The following is a 14,890-nucleotide window of genomic DNA, read 5'->3' on the forward strand; positions in this document are numbered from 1 at the left end:
AATCTCCTTGTTCGTGTACAAAGCTTAAGTATCTATAAAAGGCAAAGATTATGGTCTTGCCTTTTGGTTCCTTGGGAAATCCCAACATACAATCCTAATTTCTAGGCATTCAGTGAAAAAAGGACACTGTCTGACTGTTTACAATTTTAAAAATAACATTTCTAATAGAACAGTTACAAGCAAGTAATCTCTTTGCCATTTGCCATTACTTGCCTGCACACATGCCAACTCCCCTGTGGTTGATTTGAAGCGACCCTTTATAACAATGAACATCTAGAGGTCATCAGAACCATCTGAAAGAACGGTTTTCATGTAATGATTGGAAACAACAATCAACAGGGTCATCAGACCATACTTTGCTAAATATGATACTGTCTTCAGACAAACATGGCTCAGAAAACAGCTGATTACTAGTTTTTGTGGAACTGTTCTGTTAGCAGATAGTAAACAGTTAATACAACACATAAATCTCCATTAAGCAAGTTACAGTACTATATATTTTTAACACTTAATTTTGATCTTTTGAGAATTAAGACTGTTTTGATAGTAAGAAATAATTATACAAATATACTGATGTCATTGGAAGAACATTTTATTTGGCAGTGGTGGTCTGTGAAAGTATGACCCTGTGGTTTCATTTCATAATGGTGATCTTACAAAACTTGAGCTTTGATTTTTCCTTCTAAACAATCTTTACAACTAAAAATAACTGATAATTAAGCTAGATTCACAATGCCACATTTTTCAGTTTGAGCATATTTTCAGAAAACATTAGATTTAATATATAAAATTTTAATAAATACCATGTGCCTACTGTTCATAAGTTTGACAAAACCTCCAGTCATGAAAGCCAATTATTTTCTCTTAAAATAACAAAGTATCTTGCATAGAATGTTTATACCTGCATCCTACTATGAATGCACATATGGTCAGTCTTGAATATTAAAAAAAATGACACCTGAAGTAGGTTCCCCTGTTTGCCCATCACACTTTATATCATTTGTATACAGACATTTGTAGGAGTCTCAACCGTCAAGTTTCCTTCAGCCTTTTAGTCCTCATTTTCATCTCAGTTGTAAAGGGCACTAAATACAAATGCAGATGTTATCATTAATGTAAGGCACACAGCTTGACTGTTTTCCTTCGCAGAGCTGTTTGTGTGCACTGCAGCCATAACCAGAGCAGTACTGAATAAGAGTTCAGCACAGGCTGAAGCTCAAGTAAGAGCTGGGTCAGACACTGAGAGGACCTATTCTGGTATTATAATCAATTCAATCAAGTGTTGTATCACACGATTTCATAAATTTTTTTTTGGTTGGTTTGTTTGGGAGGTTGGTTGTTTTTCATTAGCATTGAGGGTGAAATACTGTGCTACCTGTGAGAATGAAGTTGCCCTTCATTAGAATGTCATAGCATACAGAAGAAAATGTCACTAAAAGAAAAATAAATTAAAAACCTAACACAACCAATGTAAGGTTGCTCTCAGTCTCCAGAATTGTTGGATTTGAAAGAACTTCTCAAAGAGAAACATCAGTCCTTACCACAGACTACACCTTAATCCAGCTCCTGGGTCTGTTTAGATTTACAGTGCCCCGAGCCCTGCTTGCACTAGAGAAGTTGGAATTATCACAGATCTCAGTCTCCATCTTTGTTTTGGGAACATGTTTAAACTTAGTGCTTAAATTTGCCAGCAGGCCCAAGTCCAGTGGAATGTGTCTGAAGATATCCTCTTCAGTTCTGTAATACTGAAGCCTGAACAATGAGCTCGATGTCACAACCATGTCAGTGCACATATTGACTGTGGTTCCACCAGATACGGCTTGTCTCCTTGTCTCTTGAGCCTTGCAGGTTGCCCTTTTACTATGGCAGAATTCAGAGTGATGCTTATTTTAGACCTTGCAGAATATACCTTAATTTTCACATTCCTATCTTGAGTTTATCCTTCTAGATAATTTAGAATGTAAATATTCTAAGGATTTCTATGAGACAGGAGTATAGAGATGTAGGGATTTTTGGAGACGTGAGGCTTTTTTGTTGTTTTGTTTGTAGGTGCTTTTTTCTAAATATTCATCCAATTTTCTCCTTCTCAGCTGTGACTAGTAAACAAGACTGAGATAAAGAGAAAGGACAAGCAATGCCAGGAAGCTGCACTTAGGGGAGAAAAATAAAATCACATACATAAGACATCTGAGTCTTTCTTCCAAATAGCAAATTACTATGTACTTGTGATTATAAAAACATTTCTACACAAAACAAAATGCTGCCGTCATAGATTAAGACTCTAGATTCCAAGGAGCATCTAGTGTCTTTGGTGGCTGAAGGTTCAGTCACCCAGAGAACTCAGTTAGCTGCTCTGGATGCAACAGAAGTATGACAGTATTCCATGATAACAACAGTATTGGAGGTTCTCCTTACAGAAGCAACCCAGGTTATTCAGAACAGTTCACTGTTAAAACTATATTGTGTATATATATATGTACAGCAATTGTTAGGATGTTTTGCACTGCTGTTACTACAGAAAATCTTGATTGTGGCACATTATCTCTTCTCAGTCTTTACACAAGACAATTCTAAATCTCAATTTTTCTGATTTTATTGCAGCATTTTCCACTGCTAACAGAACCAAGGGGAAGGTATTAGAATACTCATGTTGACTGATTCACTACCAACATAACATCAAATAATCTCCTCCTGGCTTTAATATCTGATGATTTTTATAAAAGATAATTATGTTTGCAGAACACTTTAAAAATGTCATTTAGTTACTAAATCCTGAGGTACAGCATATTAATGCTCTAGAGACCTGAAAGCAAGTATTATTTTTAAAACTGATTGAAGTTTGTATCAGCACTCAGACTGCAACACCACTAGTTTTCTACATATTCAACATCCCAATATGTAATCTAGCTTTCAACTTTCATAAGATACTGGAGGCAGAGAAGGCAGCCAGCAGTTTCCAGTTAGAGCCTAGTTATTTATCTGAAGTGTAAACTAATCACCACAAGCACTAAACACATGACTACCACCATTCTAGTAACTCACCTGGTTTGGACTTCTAGTCCCTAGATTGACTACACATACCGTACTTTTGACCTGCATTTTCAACACCTAATTTAAAAATAAAATCTCCACAAACTGGAAGCAAATTTGTTCTAGGTATAGAAAACACAGTGTATTCAGTGAAACATTCTCTAAAACTTTTCTGAACATTTAAAATGCAAGTGAGGATCACTCATGTATTACAATTTACAGAACTAGGGTCTTATATCAGTTATGTGCAAACATTCTATACTGATAAGAATAGAAAGCCACATTTCACCTCACCACACTAATTAGTCACCTAAAGTGTGTCAGTATTTTTCTCCTTCCTCTTTCTTCCGCACTGTATCTCAGCAGCACAGTCACCAGATTCTAATACTGCTTGTCATTGATACTGTTTTCAACAATGCTATCCAAATTATGCACCTTATTATTTCTCTTCTTAATTTTTCCTGAATGCAAACCTCAAATTTATTCATCACAATCTGATCTGCATCTCTTGTCAATCATTGTAGCTAACCATCAAAAATCTGGAATGTCTAGATTTTTCATGCAAGCATAAATTCTATGAATTGAATAATCGAAGATGCATTCAATCAGTCAAGAAGTGTATTCATTCAGTATAAGGTACATTGCACAAAATCGATTTTTTAAAGTGATGCCTTCTCCATATTTTTCCAAAGCTTGAACTGCTACTTGTTCTGACAAGTAATGTTTTATGTAAATATAAGATACAGCAAAAACACCTTTTTCTTCTCAGGTTGATATGTGATTTTAGATAGAAACTTTATCAAAGTGAATAGCATATGTACATTTTAAATTTATCTGAACCACTATTCCAGCATTTGAACTCCATTGACATGATGATAAAGGCTGGTCTGCAAAGGTATTGATTTCTCTTATTTTGTAAGAGGATCTCTTTAAACTTAGAAAAGTGTTACTTATTGATTTCTAGCTACCTTAATTGGCTCATATAATGAAAGTAATTGGCTAACAGTTTCATCTCTAGAGGATGAAAAACCCATAAAATGAATTTTAATGAGAATAAGACTGAAAAGCTTATATTACTGAAGAATTCTAATCTTAAAATAAACAAATCAGTAACTTTCCCTCAGAAAATTTGAAATATTCTAGCAAACTGATTGTCTGCTGGTACATGCTATTGGACAGCACTGTAAGACTACTTTGATGTAATTAGAATGAGAAGTAATTAGTAAATCAAACAATTTCACAAGCATGAGTCTAAAAATGCTTATGGAGAAACTAGGGTACTGGATATTTATAATTTGTGTACTTTGTTTATTTCTTAGCCAGAATTGTCAGGTCATAATAGTCAGCCATTAGAGCCCCATATCTATATAGTTCCATGAAGAAAAAGATATTTAAGATAGTTGCATACATTTCAAGATCTTACAGAAGCATCCCAAGATAAACTACAACAAATTAAGTACAAATTTTCTTTTAAATTTAAAAATTAATTTAAGATTGAACTCAAATCTAAACATGAGTTTAAGAATGTGATCATAGTCTTTTTTATCCTCTCCAACTTACATCATTTTATGAGTTTATGGCAACTGTCAGGGACTACATGTTCACCACATACAACTCAAATTGTTGAAAACAATGACATTTAAATAAATCAAAAGGAATTTCTAATATCACATGTACACCAGAGGCATGTGCAGTTACATCCTCCCCCCTAACCAGATATAAATTACACTCAAGTCAAACATGACTGGACATTTCCAACTGAGAATCAGACTATCTGGTAGGAGCAGCTGTCAGAACAGGTTTGACAAAATGCTTTGTTAATACATAAGTTTAGAAATTCACATCCTTGCATTCCTTGATGTCTCGTTAAAAGAAAAACACAGTAGCTATTTTCCTGTTACTGCCTCTGTAGGAGAATGGCAGTGGGAAGCAGATAAGAAGTACAAAGTATTTTTTGTTCAGATAATCGGGGAAGTCAAAGATTTCTAATACAGAGCAATGACAATGACCCCAGCTGAGCACTCTTCCATCAGTATTTTCACAGAACAGGAAATTAGTAGGAGAATCATCCATCATTCTGACCCTCAAGAAAGCATGTTCTACAAGCAGAAGTTTAAAAAAATGGTTTTCTATGGGTTTTTATCCCATTAACTCCTGCCACTGATGTAACCGGAATCTATCAGGCCCCCCCCCAAAAAAAAACCAGCATGTTTCACATTAGTCTGGAGTTGTATTGGCCAGCTAGAACACAAATGCTGATGGGCATCAGGAAATGAGTTCTGCTTGCCTTACTCTCTGTAGAAGCACGCTAGGTCTTTTCAAACCTGTTCAAATGACCAATTTTCATAAAGCATATAGGAACTTATTTTGAGACTTTTTTTTTCCCAAATGTAAATTGATATATTTGTTTGATTTAAATCAGCACAGAAGTTAAGGAAAATAAGCAGCAGAAGTAAACTGAACAGTATATGTAAATATATGAAAAGAACAAAAGCAATTCCTACTTTTGAATTTCCAAAGTGATACAAGACCATTTCAAAGACAAGTACATTCATTAGAAAAATTCACATGAAATGCAAAACCCCTGGCTTACTGAAAACACCAATACAAGTAAAAGGTTAAGTACTTGACTACTGAAATCCCACACAGGGTTTTGAAAACATCCTGATTTCTCCTGAAATTCATGAAAGACAGTAAACACCAGTTACTGTTCAAGGATCTTACTATCAATGACAAATCTAGACAAGATCCAAAAATACAGAAGTCTCCTGTCTCAAATAAAGACTACTGCCTCCTTAGATCTCATTTCATGTTCAAGGTAAAAGTCTTCTAATTAAAATTCCAGTGTCAGAGATTACTGTTATTCTTCTCAGAGAATCACTTTAAATAGTATGTGTTTACTACAAATAAGAATACTAATACTTAATTATTATATTGCATCGAATTGCTAAAAAAAAGGGCAGTTATGATCTATTTTTGTTACTCTACTGCTATAAAGTAATAGCATGACAGTTAATCTTAGTTTTAAAGGTTACTCCTTAATCTGGCATATCACCTACTTTAAACATATGTGAAATCATTAAAAACAACACAATACAAACAAACCAAAAAACCCAATTTACCTGTATATGCATTACAAGCTGTGCTTTCTCCTTGTCCTTAGTCTCTATGCATCTCTTCAGTTCTTCTACCTCTGACATTACAGCATTATGACTCAGCTTTGCTTTAAGGTCCAAAATATGTTTCTCCAGTTCTTGCTTCTCTCTCTCATATCTTTCAGTTACTATGAAACAGTAAGAACAGAACAATAGGCCCAGTAGAAACACCAACTTGTGGTAAATTATTTTATTCTTATTCCTCTTTTAGAAATTTTCTTCTCTACTTGAGACTATTCTACAACTATCAATTTTGATCAAAGTATCTGGGAAAAATGGCTATAGCTATTTCAATCTTTCACGGAATGAGACAGTATTTCTGTTTATCTAGTCTTTTTACAGATATTTTCCCCGCTTTTTTGGTTGGGGGTTTTTTTCCAAAAAAAAAACCAATCCAAAACCCACTAAAAAGAAGGATGGAATAGACAATGAGGAGATTCTGATGTAAATGAAACTTGGCCACAAACTTCAAGGCCAAGATTTTATCCCACTAGAGTAATACCTCCTGATTCGGAAGTCACACTATCTGTGAGTTTTGTCTGAATCCTACAACTACAATAGAAGTTCTTGACGAGAGTAAACGGTAAATTTCCTCAGCCAGAAACTCAATGGTCTTTAGTCATAAACAACTACTAAAGGCAAAGAAAATCTCCATCTGTATTCTTCCCATGCATCTTTGAAGAAACAGAAATAACACAATAAGGAGAAACACAACTGCATAAATTATATATGATATCTAATATTATATATACTTTTTATTACATATTAGATACCATATTAGATACCATAAATGTGAGATATATTATAATTAAATATTATCTATAATAGCTCCAGTACATTTTTTCTTAATATTTTTACAGTAATTTTGATTTATAATTATAAAACAAATGGAAAAAATAAAATATGCTTTCATTAACATGAAAGACATTGTTTCAAATAAATTCACTTTGAAGAAGATACATCAGCATGACTGGAGAAAAAACTATTAAAATTACTCTTTTGTGTTACATTTCTGAAGCTAAGACACATACAAAATCTAGCCATTTTCCATTGCTCTGTATGAGATTTGTAAAACAGGGAGTCAGAGTCCAATTTTAATAACCAAGATAATTCAGTAGCTGAAGTATGAAAATACAAAAGTACGTTATTAACCAAACCAATTAGACATTCATGGAGACACTGGACTTGGAGCCACTATTCCTCTATTATCTTGAGTAATACATTTCTGTGTTAATAAGGAGAAAGATAGACTTTCTCTAATGCCTTTTTGATTATGTTTGAAAAGTTTAAATACAGATAGATAACTAACAATGTAGCAAAGACCTTGCTAAGGTAATTTAATATGCAATTACATCTTTAAATTTTAAAGTATTTTTCTTCTAAATATCATTGTTACACCTCTAAAATTCTAACATGCTGCAAAAAGAAGCCCTGACTGCACCAAACTGGAAAATTTTCTTAAATCCTCTGGAACTTATTGTTACTCCTTAGAAATTCTACCAGAAATTCATCAGTCTTATTAACCAGCTACATAAATGACTTTTGCTATGATTTTCAACATGGCAGAATTTAAACTTCAAATGGACCGAAATGTAGTAATTCAGAAAAGTTAATATTTAAAAATATTTCAAATGTTTTTCTTCTGTAGAAACACTATCCACTTTGCTGAAGTTGTCTCTAATAATCTTTAGTTGTTTTAACCATGCAAATCATGGTATACTTTTAACTCTCACTGTTATTTATCTTTTAATATTCAGGTGCCAGTACTTAACTTAAAGCTGAGGAGTTAAATGGCTGTTTTTGTTGAAAGAGTAGAATACTTAGACTGAAACTCAAAGACAGAATTAATGTCCAGTCTAACTAATTTGCAGCCCTCTAGTACAAAATATGAGTTGTACCTGTTCTAATTCTCCTGTCATCATCTTGTACATCCTGGTAGCTCTGGCGGTGCATAGCAACATGTGAAATTTGATGTTGCAACTCCACACGGTCTTCTTCTGCTCTCAAAAGTTGAGAGCGAAGATCCTCAACCTAAAATGCATGTCAAATGTTTAATGAAAGAGAATGAGACAGTAAATAGCATACTTTTATTCAATCCTACCAAAAAAACTAAAAAGACTATACACAAGTAATATTTATAAATAAATCTCAAGACTACTGCAGATGGTAAACAAAGACAAATTACTTCCCAACTACAGGCCACAAAATGATTACTCAAAATTAAAGGAAACATTTGTTATGTTGACCACAGACAAGCATTAATTTCTCTAGATGAAACAAAATGCCACCATTTCATATGTTGCAATTGTCTTTTTACATTGCTAGTGAAAACATCTAAACAAATTTAATAAGCAATATATTCTACTTAAATTCTAGTCATCAAAAATACAATGTACTTATTCTTAAGAAACATAGGAGCTTTTTATGTTTTTCCTATCATACACAGTCTAACACTTTCAAAGATGACATTATGTACAGGAAAATGAATATGACATGCTAAAATTGAATTGCAGGAAAACAGCTCTAACTTCTATTATCACTAGGTGATATAGCACTATATTTTATGCACAGTGAGTTAAATTTGGAACAGTAATACAGACAACTTGAACTTTTAGTAGATACAGAAGTCAAATAACTAATGCTAACAGGTAAGTATGCCAATTGCCTCGTCCCTTTTTATTTCAATCTTTTTCCCCAGCTCCTCCAAAAGAAGGAAGGATTAGAAATGTTTAGGAGAAAGGACACATTTCTAAAGCTATAATCCTTGTTCCCGCAATTTCTAGATCTAATCATATGTGCATCAATAGGTATTGTTTAGAGCACATTTCACAGATTTTCAGGTGGTTTTTATATTTTATTTTATGTTAATATACAATACTGCAAATACTCTGTATAACAATAATTACTAATATAGAAGTTGTTCTAAAGCTTACTATGAAAGACAGTTAAAAATAATATGTTTATGTTCTTAAAAAGTACCATAACTTCTACCACTAGTATAATTATTATATATGAACATATATACATAAAAGTTTGGAAAGCAGTAGAAGTATATCAAGGCTCTGTTACATATTTTAGACTCTTAAACTGGTGTTTCCATATCTCCTCCTTCCCTTCCCAAAACAGTGTAATCTGAGGAAGATTAAGCAAAAAGATTCAGACATAGCCTAATATGAAGACTTCAGGATTTACACCACACCAGTTACCTGATGCAAAAGAGCTTCTCTACTGCCTTCTGATTCATTCAACTTTTTCCGGGACTGCTCCAATTCCTGCTCAAGCTTTCATTACAGAAGATGATGAAGGAAGAAAAGCAAAGTATGCATCATAGTACAAAAGTGTATTTTAACTATTCAGTTCTGGCACAAATTAATCAACATAAGCATCTACTTAAAACAAGGTGTAATATACACATCTGTCCAAAATTTTAGAGGAAACTTTCATTTGCCCTAAAACCCTGCTATATTTGTTTAAATTACATAAAGAAAATTTAATTTACAGTCTACAAATTTTGTACAATATTCAATATCACATGAAGATCCAAAGTGGTATACATAATCCAAAACAAAAAAGCACAAAATCAAGTTTTTTCTAGGTTAAAAGGAAGAAAAGACTTTTTTTATAAGTTTCAAATACATTGTCACTGGATTTGAAACACACTTTTAAACTCAAATTAAAATTAACAATGACTTAATATCTGAAGTCACCTTTGTTCCATACTTCATTCATAAAAGTATTAAAGATGACATGCATTGGTAGAACTGGTAATTTGTAAATTCTACATTTTTTTCTATGTTGTTTGTGTCAGAAGATGTATTTGAATTTCTCTGGAAACAAGATGACTGAGAAATTTAAGTGCCCAGAATTTCATACAACTGGGATTTTTTCCTAAAAATATAAAATTAAGGGAATTTTAAAATGTTTAATCGGAAATAGCAAACAGATGACCATTTAGAAAAAAACGACACAAAAGCTACAAAATATTTTCTGACCTCTGCCATAAATAGTTCAAAGATCACAAGGATCCACATGGAAATAAATATAGCTTTTGACAGCGGAAATTGTTATTGCAGAGATAATCTCAAAGAGGATGTTGAGAAGCTGGCAAATGGGCAAAGTAAACAAGACCAGCATTAATGGAATAGAGAGAGTAACATAACATAAAACACTGCATAGATGGTTTAGCATAAAGGTGTATAACTTTGAAAGTATTGCCACAAAGGCTAAACTCAATATAAAAGGGAATAAAAGCTAGAAAAAGTGTAAAATGGCCCTAGCATCCTGTCAGACCAGAAATATAAGAAACCTTGGTTTTTGTGAGAAGGAAGAGAGCCGTATCACAACAGCTATTTCAGTAAAAGCAATGAATAACGGTGCAAAAGAACTAGCATGTGTCAGTTACAGGAATGAAGAAAAGCTGCATCTTTGAGCTGCTGCAAATATGCAACAGCAGACTACATAGAGATTCAGAGAGATATCAGAGAAAGAAATCAAGGATAATCCCCAAAATTATAAATTTGTCTGCCTGGCAGGATGGAAGAGTCATTAAGAAGAACACTATAACTAAAGAACTTTTAAGGAAAGATAGAAGTACAACACAGCTATATTCACACTGTCTCTGATGCAGAAAAACCACTTCTGATAACAAAAGAAAGCTTCATCCTGCTGGTTTCTCTGAAAAGGAAGCATATACTGTAATACACGACACCACACACTTATTTCAAACCCAACGAGAAAGAAGAAAATTACATCTTACTTGGTTCTTTTCACTTTGATATTTCACGAGTTTATTTTTCATGAGTTCTTCTGTTTCATCTGCTTTAGCATCTTGCTTCCTTAAAGCCTTTAGAGGGGAAAGACATATTGTGAGCTTAATTATAAAAGTTACAGAAGTCTTCTTTGTAAGTCTGTTAAAATGAAAGAATCTGCTGATATATTTAAGATGATCTAGACAAATGCTTTCTGTCTACGTCTAATATTCCCATGTGGAACCAATGTATATTGTTATGAAAAAATAAATATAAGTCTGCGCATACATAAACACACCCATGCACAGAACAGGGCCAAATACAGTCAAAACTAGCACTAACATCCTTCCGATGTATAGAGCTCCCAACACTCAAGGCTGACTCCAAACACTTTGAGATGAAGGTCTAAGAAGCTCAAGAAATTCCCTACAGATAAACTGTGACATATCAGATGAAAAGAATATATTCTTCAATATAAAATATGCATGATATGAAATATAGTGCACTGAAGTAAGGAAAACATTACCATAAGGTTGTGTTGGAAGCCATAAAAGGGAAGAAGTTATTTTTATTTGAATCTGGACAGATGCTTAGAATCACAGTATTAAGACAGAATCAATTTAAACTTTCAAGATCAAAAGTTACTGACACTGTTGTGCCTTACTTTGAAAAAAAAAAAAAATCCATATGGATTTAGACACTGAAGTATCTAAAACCACAGACATTTTCTAAACATTTCTAAACAAAAATAAAATTGCCTTGAATATTAATTCCAAAATCTTTTCACTCTGCAAACCAACACTATCTGCAGAATATAGCCAATCACAGGCAAAGGAATGCATTAGACATCACAGACATTAAAGACACATACAATTTGCAACAACCAAACTTGGGTTGTGTATATCTCAAACCATAACAATGACATTGGTTCATCTTAAATATCACTTAGAAACACCAGCTGAGAGAGATGACTAGCCATACTGATAGAATTTTTGATTTTTATTTTGAGTAACTGTGCTAATAAATCTTGTTTCTTTGCTGCACAACACAACGAAGCAGTTTTCATACTAGCAAACCAGAGACCTTAGCACATACCTTTCACCCAGTATCATGAAACTTAAGTACATCTATTCCTTCCACCATTACTTGCTAAAACTAAAACAGAAAAGACATAGCCTGTCCAGAAAGAAATATCATTTTTCCAGTCTTTTCTTCCTGAGCAGCATTTTTATTCTGCATTTTAAAGGAATATTTCCTTAAACAAATATCCCTGAAATTTGCCCCTATAAATAGTGCAATTTCGTTCCATTTTTTAAAATTCTTCATTTACTGTATACTGGGGAATGATTTCACTGTATCAAAACAGAAGCAAGATATTAATCAAGCTCAGTGAAGCCAGGCATTCAGCTTTACAAGTTTAACTTCTAAAGGTAGCTTTGTGAAGAAAATAAATGGATTTATATACTTATCTCAGTCTTATGTTCTCAATGCAGGAAACAATCATTTCAGTATAGCTTGGACTACTCTCCTGCTTGAACAGTTTACACTAAAAACTGAGATTGTAGAAGATACTTATCATAACTATGCCACTGAAAATATTATGCTACATAATGAATTACACTTTGAATCTTACTGATTCATATTCAGATACTGTAAGACTAACATACTTAAAATATTTCTCTACGTATTCAGCACAGATTCAAATCCATGACTCCAGACAACTATAAAACTCACTGCACACAGACCTGACGCACTCCCATTTTACTCAAAAATACTCTATGGAGAACTCCCATAAAGCTGTGTGAACAAAAATCAAAGATCATCACTTCAGCTAATGCCATTGCTGCACAAGCTGGGTTTTCTTTAATGACGAGAAGTACCAGTTCAGAACAGCCTACGAAGGCTATATAAGGTGTACTAACTGCAACTGAGCGGCGTTTTTACTAGCAAACTTAGAAGCTCTGTTATATACAGTCACCTCTATGCCAAGCTTATATTTGGTACTAAATTAATAATTAATAGAGGACCAAAAATGCAAGTTTTCATGGGCAGGTTTTGCTAGAGATGTCAGCATCATAAGGAAAATGTTAAAGCTACAGTAGAATTAGGAATACTAGGAAAATTTTCAAAGATTCCCCTTATTGAAAGCAAATAGTATGTCTCTGCCTCAGTACCTCATCCCTAATTCTCAGAAGAAACCACAGAAATTAATATGCCATTTCAACTTATCAGGATCACTGAATTATATTTGAGCTATTAAATACCAGTAACTTCATAGAAAAAGGCAGCCCTTACTATCACTAATACTACAGATAAGATGTTCAGATTTATTTTCCACATATTGTGAACATAGCTTATAACCATTTATTTTCTAAGAAAAAAAAGTTTATATATATATCTCCCCGAGTTAGAATACTGCAAAAAGAATGTAATGTTATAATGAATTAATCATAGTTCATGAGCACTGCTTCAACTGAGAAACATGCATTTTTTTTCCAGCAGGTGCTAGGCAGGCAATCAGTTAACCATTCAAAATGCCATTAAGAAACAGAAACATCTGGTCATCCACAGACAAACATCAGTTAGGATGTTAATTCTACATTCTCCCTCCTTCTTGTACTCCTTTTAAAATAATCCTCACTAGTTTATGCCACTCTTGTTTTTTTTTCCTCCACTAAAGACTTCTCTAGGTAAAGGAAGTGTTAAAGAAAAATTTTTAAAAACCACTATGTAAAGATCTAACTGATTCTTTGATTACATTTGTTGTCTCCAAAGAAGGGGTTGGGGGAGTCAAATGTCAAAAATGGGAACTAGGAAGGGGATGCTGAGGACAACAGTTCCTCCCTCATGTCTCCCAAGCAGCAGGCAGACACTGCCCAGGAGAGCTCTACCTGGCAATGCTGAAGCACTAAGGAACAGGAAAAGACCTACAGTCATTAGGATTCCCCCACCAAGATCCTCCCCTTGAAAGTATTAATGCCCAAGTTGGCCAGGAGGAAGCTGACAAGGAGGCTGATGAGGCCTTGGAGGGGACAGGCATGGAGGAGGCCACATGAAAACTTCCATGTAAAGAGGTGTTCACAGCAAAGTTTTGGGGTGGACCAGCTAGATGTTACACTACCTGCATAGGTGGTCAGAAACAGGGTCTTGTCTCTGACAGGTCAAACTTTTGATTTAACCCAGTAGAGCAATTCTTACAGGCCTTTTGAGAGTTCACTAGCATAAGACAGAATACTAACATACCTGGTATACCCCAGCTCAACATACCTCATCCATATACAGTGTATTGAACCTCAGAACTTCAAACAGATAAAATAATTTACTCCCTGCTAGACAGATATTTTTTCTTATATATGCGGAAAACTATGTGGAGGCCTCTGTAACAACATTTCTCAATCTTTCCAACTTACAAAAATCTTCCAATAGCAAATCATAACTTTTACTGCAATTTAAGCCTACTAACTTTTGTTAGGGTTTGGGTTCTGGTGTTTGTTTGGTTTTGGTTTTTTAAATAAAACCAGATTATTTGAAAGTAAAGCACAGACCACAAACTGAAATTTGCTCTTTCAAAGTTAGACTGATCAGTGAATTATATTCATACTAGCAGAAATACACAAGCAAAACAGCCTCATGCTGTATTTTAAAATAAAGCAAAAGTGTACCACATCCTAATCTGAATGAAAATTCTTTCCCTAACTTGCTACATTAGCAGCTAGCATGGACCCAAGTATGCTATGTAGACACGTCAGCCAGGCATTAAAGACAAACTGCCTAGCTATTTCAGTGACAGATATGTATGAGACTTGATCATGTTCCAACACAGAGTCAAACTACAATCAAAACAGAAACCATTAGTCACAGGTGGCATAGCACAGAGCCAAGGAGCAAGTATCAACGATGCATTAAACATCCAGATGGCTCAGAGCACAGATCAAGTTTATATTTGTCTAAAAAGAT

The 14,890-nt window shown here is 33.9% G+C and overlaps 1 protein-coding gene across 1 annotated transcript in view; it reads right to left on the bottom strand.

Annotated features, from left to right (window-relative positions):
• CEP128 (centrosomal protein 128) overlaps positions 1-14,890 on the bottom strand; it is a 126,078-nt gene that overhangs the window by 87,952 nt on the left and 23,236 nt on the right. Inside the window, exons 8-11 of the mRNA XM_074909235.1 lie at positions 10,942-11,028; positions 9,392-9,466; positions 8,084-8,216; positions 6,153-6,313 (exon numbers count right to left, since the gene is read on the bottom strand). Coding sequence (XP_074765336.1) covers positions 6,153-6,313; positions 8,084-8,216; positions 9,392-9,466; positions 10,942-11,028 — 456 coding nt within the window. The remainder of the gene's footprint in view (positions 1-6,152; positions 6,314-8,083; positions 8,217-9,391; positions 9,467-10,941; positions 11,029-14,890) is intronic.

This window comes from Athene noctua, chromosome 6, assembly GCF_965140245.1.
Source record: "Athene noctua chromosome 6, bAthNoc1.hap1.1, whole genome shotgun sequence".
Classification (NCBI taxonomy): domain Eukaryota; kingdom Metazoa; phylum Chordata; class Aves; order Strigiformes; family Strigidae; genus Athene; species Athene noctua.